The sequence below is a fragment of the Neovison vison genome, chromosome 13, assembly GCF_020171115.1.
Source record: "Neovison vison isolate M4711 chromosome 13, ASM_NN_V1, whole genome shotgun sequence".
Taxonomy (NCBI): Eukaryota; Metazoa; Chordata; class Mammalia; order Carnivora; family Mustelidae; genus Neogale; species Neogale vison.
This window is the reverse complement of record NC_058103.1, coordinates 37,033,436-37,046,869: the sequence shown is the minus strand read 5'-3', so window position 1 is coordinate 37,046,869 and position 13,434 is coordinate 37,033,436. Positions and strand designations below refer to the sequence as shown.

Below are 13,434 nucleotides of genomic sequence, written 5' to 3'. Positions count from 1 at the left end.
AAATATGAGCTCAAATAGTTATGCTGTCCAAAATAGAAACATCTTAAGTGATAATTCTGGATAATCAGACAGATATTGCACTAAAGTCAGTAATTCCATACCTGATGCTCATTTGTATGGAAAGTTTATTCTCTTCTTTATGAAAAACTTACTACAAATAAACTTAATGTTAACCTAACTACAATTACACTTCAAAATATAAAGGCACAGACAGAAGAATAAAGAATAGTTTAATACAATACCCACGTTTTCCACTGTAGAAATAATAAAAATTGAAAAAAAAATAACAGGATCTGAAATAATGATACTTTTAGATTTTATAATTTACCTTAAGTAGCTAATAAATGGGTAGTAAAAGTTAACACTGCTAAATCCAATCCTTTCTAAATAATTTAGAAAAACGGTTTGTTTACAAACGAAGCATGTGCATTGTCCCATCTATAAATTTCAATTACATTTCCATTCATTGGAAATATCTACCTGCAGTATAAACAATCAAGACAATGTACAAAAAATATATCTTGTTCTTATAACTTACAGTGCACAGAAAAATACCTACAAAAATGGAAATATTTATCCATTCAGCTTCCCAATAAATTAGTTAGAAAGTTTAGCCCATTCCACATTTCTTTCCAAGCAAAGGCTGAAGAATTGAGGGTGGCTTACTTCTAGCCCTGTTAGTTTGACATGTATTTTAAAAATATTTGCCTGATTATATGTAACTTAAGATAGAGTTAGCATCTTATTTTTATATCACAGTATACATGGCATTTCTTAATTCAGCAACAGAAAGGCACAATTAGCAAGCAATAAAATTCAGTACCTGAATTATTAAACTGATGTCCAGAACAACTGCAAATAAAGTACATTCAACACAGTGTACAGAACTTAAAAAAAAAGGAATAAAAAACTAACTTTTCTGGAAATTTGGTCCATTAAAAATGCCTCCCATGTCCAACATCATGGGTAACATGAAAGGTGATGGCAGTGTAAAAAGAGGCAGTAAATCATTATGTGGTAGCATATGAATTCTGGCCTAGTAATTATGCAATTCAATTAGGAAATGGCTCCCATAGTAAATAAATGTTAAATATATCTGTTAATAACAACGTGCCTGTATTAAGTCAAGATATACAGGTACACTGTTTGCATATTATTATTGACTTTATAATACAGCCCCACAGTTTAAAATAACTTAGGTATATTATTTCATATATAACATATATTTGATACGTAACTGTATATTATGTATCTTAATATATATTATATATAACTCCAATTCATAACAGCATAAAACTCTCCAAACATTACATGAACATTCTAAATGGCTACTTATCATTTTCTCCCTGTTAAAATAGCTCAGCTCATCTAAAACAATATCTGGATGTGCAATGATAAAATGCACTGACTCTTATGAATTTACTTAAATAATTATTTAAGTTAAATTCCTGCAAAAGCCTAACTCTGATTTGGCTTTTAACTAGAATATATTTTTAGATACAGGAAACTGATACCCTCCTTTCTTACGAACAGTATTTCTCCATCAAGAGATACCAATAAAGAAAAATATGTAAGGAACCAAAAATGTGATAGAGAAACCAACCATTCCATAGGTAATATACCGATAAGGAAGTTCAACTTCCATGTGTTGTCTTGCTTTTCGAACATCATCACATGGTATGTTGAAGATTTTACAGGCTAAAGGAATGGTGATTTTTTTCATTATATCTCTGACTATTAGTACAAATACCATCCCGATGAGGATCCGCAATATGGCTTTTCCACACAGAGTCACTGTAATGGGGGGCCTAGCTAATGGTAGAACATCCAGAGAAGGATCTAATATTAGACCTATGTTATAGGTAACATGAGATCCACATGCAATTCCAGCACCACTTCCTAGAATCTCAGCTGTGTCTCCTCGGGATGTACTCCAGGTGTCAAGAGTGAAAGAAAAGATCCCCAAGGCTAAGTGAAGCCCGATGATGATTAATGGAGCATATTTGTGAGTTTGATTGAAGTTGTCAATCAGGTCCACAAATGGATAGAAGATAGCTAAGATTAAAATGGTATATAGGAATCCAGCAATAATATCCTGGGAAAAGAGAAGAGTAGAGCTGTTTACATTTTAAATGTTAATAAATATAAATTTTTAAAATGTCACAATTTCAAAATAAACTTTACTAATTGACCATATAAGTAATTAAAACTTTTAGTGATAATAAAAACATTAATTTGACAATAGTAATGAAAGTATTGCTTTCATAATTCTACCTTTTTATAAATTATATATATACACTATACAATAATTTATATTTAAATCCCCAATAATAAACTATGCCTAAATCATGTAGTTTTGATTTCTAGGAAAAACAAGACTACACAGCTCCTTAAACAATAGAAGGATTAGGGTCACCAATCCCAACAGAGTGGAAAATTCACATAAATTCACATATTACCAGTATGAATCTTCGGGTATGCTGTCTCCCAATTTTATTAACCTGTATCCTCCACAAAGGCATTTAGAAACCTGAGTTTTGGCTAAGTATCTGTTTTTAAAACCTAGTTTTTCTTTTTTCTGAGCTTTAGGAAAAAAATCTAGTTTTTCTTCTTTCTGAGCTTTAGAAAAATGTTATGAAGTTTATAGTCTCCTTTGACTTCCTTTATACAGAAGTTAACATTAAACCTTCAAGCTTCATTCATTATATCTAGTAGGTCATTCACTTTCACAACAGTGTAATACTTTGTTGTGTGATTATAAAGTTTATCCATTTTCCCACTGATGGTCATTTAAGTTGTTTATAGGTTTTGGATTAGTTTATTGGTTATGGCTGAGCTCCAGTGCTTTCTTAATTGGTATCTATTCTTTTTTTTTTTTTTTTAAAGATTTTATGTATTTATTTGACAGAGAGAAATCACAAGTAGATGGAGAGGCAGGCAGAGAGAGAGAGAGGGAAGCAGGCTCCCTGCTGAGCAGAGAGCCCGATGCGGGACTCAATCCCAGGACCCTGAGATCATGACCTGAGCCGAAGGCAGCGGCTTAACCCACCGAGCCACCCAGCCGCCCCCATTGGTATCTATTCTTAAGCCAACCAGGGATACTATAAACAGTGCAACTATGTTTCTTTGTTTCGGTGTCTACTGGTATGGGTCTGTGAGAGTTTCCTAGGAACAGAACGGCAGAATCATAGGATATATGCATGTTCAATTTACAAGACAGTAAAAAAATTTCCAAAATGTTTATGAAAGTTTACATCCCATCAATTGTTGGCATTTATTGATGTTTAACTTAGGTTTTCCTGATTATTAAGTATCTTTTCATAAGTTTACAGGTTATTCTCTGTGTAATGTATATTTGTGTCTTTTTGCAGTTTTTTTTTTAAGATTTTATTTATTTATTTATTAGACAGGCAGAGATCACAAGCAGGCAGAGAGGCAGGCAGAGAGAGAGAGAGAGGGAAGCAGGCTCCCTGCTGAGCAGAGAACCCGATGCAGGACACTATCCCAGGACCCCAAGATCATGACCTGAGCTGAAGGCAGCGGCTTAACCCACTGAGCCACCCAGGCGCCCTGTTTTGTTTTGTTTTTTTTTTCTAAGATTTTATTTATTTGACAGAGAAAGAGAGCGCAAGGGAGAGCATAAGCAGGGAGAGTGGCAGGCAGAGGGAGAAGCAGGCTCCCTGCTGAGCAAGGAGCCCACTGCAGGACTTGATGCCAGGACCCTGGGATCATGACCTAAGGTGAAGGCAGACGCTTAACCAACTGAGCCACCTGGGTGCCCCTTTTTGCTGTTCTTTTATATTTTCTTTTTTCTTGCTGATTTACATTATTTTTTCATATGGCCTTCATATAAATCATTTATATAAAATCTTTAATCAATAATATGTTCTATAAACATCTTTTTTGGATTTTGTAGACTGCCTTTTCATTTTCGTTATATCTTTTGGTGAACAGAAGTTCTAAATTTTAATATCATATTTATCATTATTTCTTGTTTAAGAAAGCCTTCCCTACCACAAGATCATAAAGGTATGTTATTCAAAAGTTTTGAAGTTATGAAGTTTGCCTTTTACACTTAGGACTTCAGTATACTTCCCCAAATTCCTGCCATTGTACTCACTGTGCAGCAGTTCTATAAAAACTCTACCAAGGATCAGCAAAGTCAACAGTACAATGCATTGTTCTAACAATATGAAATTCTACATCAGAATACAATGAAATGTAAGAATAGCCAAAGATAGAGACAATTACTAGAGTAAGAACTGCATATGCAGCTAAAACTTTTGAGGAAATTATCCTCTTTAATCACCACCTTCCTAGGAAGCTTAGCACATTGCAGACATGCAGATATTTATTGGATGAATGAATAAAGGAATCCTTTACAGAATTTATCTGTTCTAACAAAATCTGCTAAATTACTTGAAAGTGAATATATTTACTCTGTTTTTCAACAATTACTTTACCACTATCTTTAGGAAAGCATTTAAAAAATTTATTTCCATATAGAACAAGTTTTTGTGGCTATTTTCTGATTCTAAAATATGAAATGAGATAATTTAAAAGTAATTGTGTTCTCTTTATAGAAGTGGCTGCTTTGATAGTAGGTCAAAGAAAGATATAATCACTTAGCAAAATGTTTATGAAAATATGAACTAAGGCAATAAATATCACTTGTATATTCAAACTCCTTAGAAGGACACATAGGGCATTTCGTATCTGGCTTCTATCTAGCATAATGCTCTGGTGGAGCATGTGACTCTTGATCTCAGGGTTTTGAATTTGAGCCCCACACTGAGTACAGAGATTTACTTAAAAATAAAAAACCTTAGGGTGCCTGGGTGGCTCAGTGGGTTAAGCCGCTGCCTTCGGCTCAGGTCATGATCTCAGGGTCCTGGGATCGAGTCCCGCATCGGGCTCTCTGCTCAGCGGGGAGCCTGCTTCTCTCTCTCTCTCTCTCTGCCTACTTGTGGTCTCTGTCAAATAAATAAATAAAATCTTTAAAAAAATAAAATAAAAATATAAAACCTTAAAAAATAACACTTCGATGCCAGATCCCATAATGAATTTATAGACTCCATTTTCTGTCACCTCAGAATTACCTTCCCTTCTATATTTTAGGCAAACCAGTACATATCATTTGAGAGTCTGCTCAGGCACCTATCTCCTTCATAAATTTCCTCTTCCAACCCCCATAATAAGGAATTTCCTCCTCTTTACCTCCATGGCATTTCCAACAAACCTGCTACTACAGTTACCACATTTCTTTGCTTTCTATTTCTGCCAGAAAACCGAGAAGGTTCACAACTCCTGTGCCCTTTAAAAATCACTCAGGAGGGCGCCTGGGTGGCTCAGTGGGTTAAGCCGCTGCCTTCGGCTCAGGTCATGATCTCAGGGTCCTGGGATCGAGTCCCGCATCGGGCTCTCTGCTCAGCAGGGAGCCTGCTTCCTCCTCTCTCTCTCTGCCTGCCTCTCTGCCTACTTGTAATCTCTCTCTGTCAAATAAATAAATAAATAAATCTTTAAAAAAAAAAAATCACTCAGGAACTTTACCAATATTGATGCCTGGGCCAATCCTTAGGAAAAAAAATTTTTTTTTTAAATGTCCTCGGACAAATTGCCAATTGCCAATGATTTTTTTTTTTTTAAAAGATTTTATTTATTTATTTGACAGACAGAGATCACAAGTAGGCAGAGAGGCAGGCAGAGAGAGAGAGAGAGGAGGAAGCAGGCTCCCTGCTGAGCAGAGAGCCCGACGTGGGGCTCAATCCCAGAATCCCAAGATCATGATCTGAGCCTAATGTAGAGGCTTAAGCCACTGAGCCACCCAGGTGCCCCATTCCTTAGAAATTTTGATTGAGTTGAATTGGTAGGAGTAGGACACCAATTTTTCTTTTTTCTTTTTTTTTAAGCTCCCCAGTGATTCCATTTTGCAGCCTCAATTGAGAATCACTGCATTACATATTTATTTTACATATTACCTATTTAGTGATTTCTCAAAGGCAAAGACTTTATCTTATTTATACATAAATACCCAACTGCTGGCACACGGTAAGTAGGCAATAAATATTTGGTTAGTTAAACTGAGACAGAGTATTTCTTTAGACTCATCATACTGATTATATAATCTTGCTTGATAAGAACTCTGTAAGAGAAATAAGAAACTTTTCAACTTATTTCAAAAACTAGAAGAAACTAATTTTTTTTTAAACTTAGGCTAAAGACATTTTCAGGGAATAGTATTTTCTGTACTGAAAATATTGTTGTAATGCTTTACATTTAGTGCCATATTTGATCCTCACAAACACCCTGGTATGGCTCACCTCAAACAACATCATTTTGCTCTTTTGTCCCCTTTCAAGGAGTGTCCAAATTTGATAAAAATTTATGGTTACCTTGATTTCCAGTTTTTTAATAAAGAAAACTGGACTACTATCATAGAGCTATGTATTTAATCTCATAGATTGAAGGTGCTCAATACATTTGTTTAAAAAATGAATATTCTCAGCGTTAGGAATAAATACTGGAGTGAAAAACTAAATTTCAAACATTTTTATTTATTTATTTATTTGACAGAAATCACAAGTAGGCGGAGAGGCAGGCAGAGAGAGAGAGAGAGAGAGAGAGAGCGCGCGCAGGAAGCAGGCTCCCCGCTGAGCAGAAAGCCCGATGCGCGGGGCTCGATCCCAGAACCCTGGGATCATGACCTGAGCCAAAGGCACAGGCTTTAACCTGCTGAGCCACCCAGGCGCCCCTCAAACATTTTTTTTGAATATGAGGTCTTCCATGAAAATTGACTGATACTACTAAAAGTTACCTAAGAATTCTTATCAATTGAATTTTACTGCAGGTACTCAAAAGATTCCGAAAGTGGCCTAAATTGTGACCATGCTTTTGGATATGCAGCTGTCAAATTATATGACTGTCAAACCTCTAGCCTTCATATTTTGAATCCCTAATTGACATATCATTACACTTTTATGACATCATGTTCCTTTGGTTGCTATCTTACCCTTTCTTCCCTACATAAAGGCATAGGTCTTGCGAAATAACTATAGGATTTTGGCCAGCAGGATAAAAGCTGTTGCTTTATTTCTTATTAACTTTTATGACTGATTCAAAATTTTCAGAATATGCTAATGTGGAAGTGTTCTGAGCCTTGTAAATCTCACAAAGAATGTGTACCAAGTTAGAAGTTTTAAATAAATGAGTTTTTTTACATAAAACCATATATAATACATTTACTATAAGGTTAATTGAAAGGAAGAAGGGTTAAGAGCTCTGAAGTCATCTATTGTTTTTTAAATTATAGTTTCCATACCATACATATAAGTCCATATTCATTCCTAGAAAATGTTTTTTACAGTAGCTTAAAAAATGAAAAAAAAATCAATTAAATGACTTTGAGCCTTTTTCCGTTTGATCACTTTTTATATTATTATTACTTACTTTTTATTTATTCATTTATTTAAGTAATCTCCATGCCCAGTTGTGGGGTTTAAGCTCACAACTCCAAGATCAAGAGTCACACACTCCTCTGACTGAACCAGCCAGGTGCCCCTACATTTGATCACTTTAAGAATTCTGTGGCTCAGTCGGTTAAGCGGCTGCCTTCGGCTCAGGTCATGATCCTAGCATCCTGGGATCAAGTCCCGCATCGGGCTCCTTGTCCAGCAGGGAGCCTGCTTCTCTCTCTGCCTCTGCCTGCCACTCTGCCTGCTTGTGCTCTCTCTCTGACAAATAAATGAATAAAATCTTTAAAAAAAAAAAAAGAATTCTTTAAAATAATTCATAAAATTTAATTCTAGAAATATATTTCAGTACAACACAAAATATCCAGTATTCATTATCCTCTACTGTTTTTGCAGAGCTCCAGGAATATTAAACTTAGATTGTTACAAGATTCTCTATACAAATCTACCTCCTTGGGACACCTGGGTGGCTCAGTGGGTTAAGCCGCTGCCTTCGGCTCAGGTCATGATCCCAGGGTTCTGGGATCAAGTCCCACATCCGGCTCCTTGCTCGGCAGGGAGCCTGCTTCTCCCTCTGCCTCTGCCTGTGCTCACTCGCTCTCTCTCCCTCTGTCTCTGACAAATAAATTAATAAAATCTTTAAAAAAAAAATCTACCTCCTTTTCAGATTGAATTATTAATTATTTATGATATTACCCTGCATAGTTAGGGACAAACTGAACTTCCAGGCAACAGAAACAGAAGTAAGGAACAACTGAATTCAGGACATAAACATGATGCTATCAGTGTGATATCAATTTCATGTATAACATTAAAATGTATAGTAGGTGGTTTTAAGCCTTATAGACAAAGTACGCAATAAAGAGAAAATGTTAAAGGTAACAAAAAGAACTTAGAGTAGCAAATAATTTTAGATACCATTAGTTATAGATAAGTTATCTATAATAATAGAGATCTATAATAATAATTTATAATAATAGTTATCATTAATAATGCCCTCAAGTTAATAGATCACATTTGAATGGAATATTCAAGGTTATCAAATTTATGGTAGAAAACAGAAAATATACTAAATTCAGTAAAGACTAATTATATATTAAATCTGAAGTTTTATCCTTTTCATTTCTCCTGATCAGGAAATAGACCTAGAGAGGCTGTTGATTTGCTGAGATTAGAATTCAGGACTCCTGTCATGTCCTAGTGGGTTGTTGGGTTTTTTCAATTATAACATATTTTAGGTGTCCTGCTTCTAATTTCAAAATGCCAGTGATGCCAGCAGTTTTAAACAACAAAATATATTGCTGGAATGCATTTTATTTTATTATAAAGGCACTATTAAGGATAGATTTTGGAATGTTTTTCTTTAATAAAAATTCAAATTTAATGGAAATGCCTGGATGGCTCGGTCTTAAGCAGTTGCCATTGGCTCAGGTCATGATCCCAGGGTCTGGGATGGAGGCCCTCAATTGGGCTCCCTGCTTGGCAAGGAACCTGCTTCTCCCTCTCCCCATCCCTGTTTGTGTTGCCTCTCTCACTGTATCTCTTTCTGTAAAATAAAATACTTTTTAAAAAATTCAAATTTAATATGTAATTATAGAAAAACTAGAAAATACAGATTAACAATAACAAGTACTTATTACCTAGGAATAGCCACTATTAAGACTCTCAAAGTTGAGTGTTCTAGATCTTTGTTTCTGGGTTTTGGGGGGTTTTTGTTTGGTTGGTTTGATGTTTATTTCTTGTTACAAAAGTGGGTTTGAGGGGTACATACTATTTTATAATCTGGTAGTATCTTTCTAAAAAGATTTCCACATATAGACATATAACCTTTCAGTACAATTTTGGGTTAGTGAATTTACAACACATTCATAATCTTACTAATATAGAAACAAAATAGTAGTTTGACAAGTACCCATTCTAGTAACTTAAAATGGCCTGCATTTTTATGAATTTAAATTTTGAAAGCTAGGTTTTAATAATAAAAAACAGACGTAGTTAACTACATTTTTCATGGAATTAAGAAAATCAATTTATGAAAGAAGGTAGATGTTGAAAACAAACTAAGCTGTTAGTCTTTGTGTTGTAACAACAACAAAGCTTACGGCAAATACTGAAGGAAGTGTTCATTATAAATTTATTTAGTACATGATTAGGACTCCCTTATGTTAATGAAGACATCAGCTTAGATAATATGGTATCTAAGCACCTACTGGAAATTCATAGGCCACATACTGCCTATAGTTCCATACTAATTTCACAAAAAATTGTAAAGATACAAATTATTACTAAGAAAATTGTTCAAAACGCAGGTAATTAGCTGAAACATTAAAATACAGGAAAAAGCAAAAATTGTGGGAAACCATTAGATCCCTTATGTAAAAAAAGTGGGGTTCATTATAGGTTTAATTTCATACATCAACTAGCAAATGATTAGAAGCAATGTACTTATTGGTTAGGAAAAACTGTGGTCATAACACAGGGCAGTATTTACATGTTTGCAACTTACCCGTGATTTTACTTTTAAAAGGAAAATAAAAATTTATAATACTACACGTAATAAAATTCAGTAGCTAGTCAGAATAAAACTGATGAAACATTCCATAGGACAAAAAGGTTTTTGAATAAAGGACTAGAGTTATCAGACGCATGATCTGAAAAATACAATATCAATATTGTTTTTACATCAGCTGATTCAAAAATAGGGGCACCAGTATGTAAAAACTGAACTGAACTCAGCTTGAATATTTGACCCATCCACTAAACATGTTTTTTTAAGAACACGTCTTTTAGATTATGTATTCAATATAATCAGATGCTTACTACTCTTTTTATTATGATAATGAACCTATGGGTACTATTATCTAATATCTTTTCCTCAGAAATATCAGGGATCCATTTTTTATCATTCAAAGATGCATAACCATTTGGTAGTTTTTTAGGAGTAATATTACTAACTTTTGGGATTAGAAGGGAATAACTAACAAGGCAAAGAGCTGGATAACATTTTCTCTTGACAAATATTAGATCTGACCTGAAAATATGATACTTCTCTCATTATAAAATTAGTAGATATCAATCAGACAGAATTATGTGTAAATTCACAATTTGTAATTAATACCAATAATTATAAAATTATTGAACACAAATAATGTGCTTACTAATTTCCAACTTCTGGAAATTTACTAGTGAAGTGGCGGCTACTGAAGGTAAGCAATCGAAGTAAAAAATAGAAACCCAGTATTTCTACAGCTATAAAACAGTTAAGTAGATATTTATGAGTAGAAAATTCTAAAAGGATAAGAAGAATTTGTAACCAGTTATAAATTTTTTGATTCCATGAGTTAGTTCATACTTACTTTTTTTTCTGATCCTTTACCTACAAAATACATTATACATTCAGTGTACTAGGAGACACCAGACTTGGTGCAAGGGACAGAGAGAAAACATAGTTATTTTTCTTCTGATGCTTACTGTCTAGTGGGGGTGACAGATTTAAAAAAAAAAAAGCAACTGTAGTTTAGCATTAAGTGCGATGCTAGATTTATGCTCAGGATGCTCTGGAGAAAGGTCACTTAACCAGTCTAGAGACAGGAAAGATGGGGAATGTTACAAGGCTTTTAAGAGATAAGAATGTTTTTGTCTTTGAGGAATGGATAAGATAGTTAGCTAGACAAAAAAGGTATTCCAAGCAGAAGTTACAGCATTCCTAAAGGTATGGAGATAAGGAATACAGTTTACCTTTGAGTAAACATGAGTCATTCAGTATGGCCTCACATTCGTGTTTTGGAAGTCACTACAACAGGAGACTAAACCCTGTGGAGAGGTGTCAGACTGGAAGTAGGGCTACTAATGAAGCTATTACTGTAATCTGGTGAAGAGACGATACAAGCTAGAATTAAAGAAATGCCGATGGGAAGGTGAGGAGAGGCTAAAGAGTACAGGGTCCCTGTGCCACTGCTTTTTAAACTGAACAGCATTCTCAAAAGGGAATAACTGGTGCAAGCGCTAAAATACTCTTGGGGAAAAAAGAAAACTAGAGTTTAATATGTAAATATAAGTGATTTTTTACTATTAATAATAAGTAGAGCTCTCCCTGATTTCTGTATTGCTGGCTTTCACTCAGTGGTAGAAGAGGCATAGAAGAGAATGAGAAGGAAAATCAAACTGAGACTGGAAGGAGGGAGAAACCTTATCCTGAGCATAATATCTGGTTATTTGTGATTGCTGGGAACTGTTTCTATAAAATACATGATTACTAAGTTAAATGTTCATAAAACATCATGTTTATATATTTATGCATTATTATATATTTTTTAGCAAAATAAGATTTATAATAATATTTTCTCAAGTTTCCTATAAGCTTGAAAATGATTATAAAAACTATAAAACTGCCTGTCAATTTCAGAAAAAAACATAAAGCACAATGAACACAAAGTTTTCCTTACCAGAATGGAGTGCATTCCCATGTAAATTCTACTTAGGCAAACTAGAGAACACCAGCAGGGGATAAGAATCAGTCCATATATAAGAGGATACTGAAGGGGAAAAAAAGTAAAATCAGTTAAATAAATTAGGTTAAATTTAAACAAGGAAATAAATCACAATACCACAAAACTCCACAAAAACAAGAACTATGTTTTTACTTTCCATTGTATTCCTTGCACCTAACCCCAAGCATGGCACATAGCAGACATTTAAGAAAAACTTTTGCAGGGGTGCCTGGGTGACTCAGTTGGTTAAATGTTTGACTTTTAATTTTGGCTCAAGCCATAATCTTAGGGTTGTGACACTGAGCCCTGCTTAAGATTCTCTTTGCCTCTCCCTCTGCCCTTCCTCCTCCCCGCCCCTCAGCCCTTGGCTCATTGTGGAGCACGTGCTCTCTTATCAGGGGGGAAAGAAAAATACTTTTGCATGACTGAACAAGTGAATGAAATCTGGGGTTTCTACACTCTTCATTGTGAGAACTGGCTCGTTTTTGTTTCTATAGTCAAGACTTGATCACTGGCATGCTGCAGAAGAAAAACAAGTAGGAGACATTTTTCATGTAGCTCCAAAATGAAATACCTCTGGGATAGTGCTTGAATCTGATCCATGTAAGCATCCTTGCTTCCCTGGGGAGGAAGACTGAGCATTATCTCCCTCTCAGTTCCATCACTGACTGCTATTTGTAGTTTCTCTTGGTACTTCCCTATCTTGTATTCAGTATTCAACACCCTGTAACTGGTTTTCCACTTCTGCCCCTCCAGTAAAATTTCAAATGGTAACCTTTGAGAAAAATTGTGTGTGTGTGGGGGGGGGGGGACTGGAATCAGAAAGTCATAAAAATAGAAAAAAACCAAAGTGTAGATAACTCTTGGTATCGGGCACTAGCGTTAAGACTTGGCTTTGAATCTCCTTGTATTCGAGGGAAAGAGGAAATGATGGATGGACACAGTGGCAAGTTTGTAAAGGAGTAAGGAAGGGGACACAATTGATGCTCTATAACTTCAAATCTCTCCATGAAACTGAAGCCAAGGTGGTTCAATTTAATCAGAATCAACGTGGTTCAATAAGAAGTGAAGTTGAAAGGAGCGAGTTAGTAGGGCTTCAAGAAGCGTGGTAGAAGATTTACTACATAGTTGTTTTGATTTGACTTACCTACTGTATTTGACATGGCCACCACTTTCTTGTAAGTCTAAATACCCTGATTTCTCTAGTACCACATTCTGTTTTCCTCTTTCACCATGTATTTTTTTTCTGTGTTTCCCACACAAGGGCCTATCTTCTTCTTCTTGTTCCTTAAACACTTCCTAAATAAATAAGAATTCTGCCCTTAGCAGTTCTTGGTAGTCTCAGCTTTTATTTTTTAACTACTTCACATGCCAAAGACCTATCATTTCCTTGCATTAAGAACCATATGGCCAGGGGCACCTGGGTGGCTCAGTGGGTTAAAGCCTCTGCCTTCAGCTCAGGTCATGATCCCAGG

At 35.1% G+C, this 13,434-nt stretch overlaps 1 protein-coding gene across 1 annotated transcript in view; it reads right to left on the bottom strand.

Annotated features, from left to right (window-relative positions):
* Positions 1-305: 305 nt before the first annotated feature.
* Positions 306-13,434, bottom strand: part of SGPP1 (sphingosine-1-phosphate phosphatase 1) — a 37,131-nt gene continuing 24,002 nt past the window's right edge. Inside the window, exons 2-3 of the mRNA XM_044229504.1 lie at positions 11,915-12,004; positions 306-2,095 (exon numbers count right to left, since the gene is read on the bottom strand). Of these exons, the coding sequence (XP_044085439.1) occupies positions 1,544-2,095; positions 11,915-12,004 (642 nt within the window). The 3' untranslated portion in view covers positions 306-1,543. The remainder of the gene's footprint in view (positions 2,096-11,914; positions 12,005-13,434) is intronic.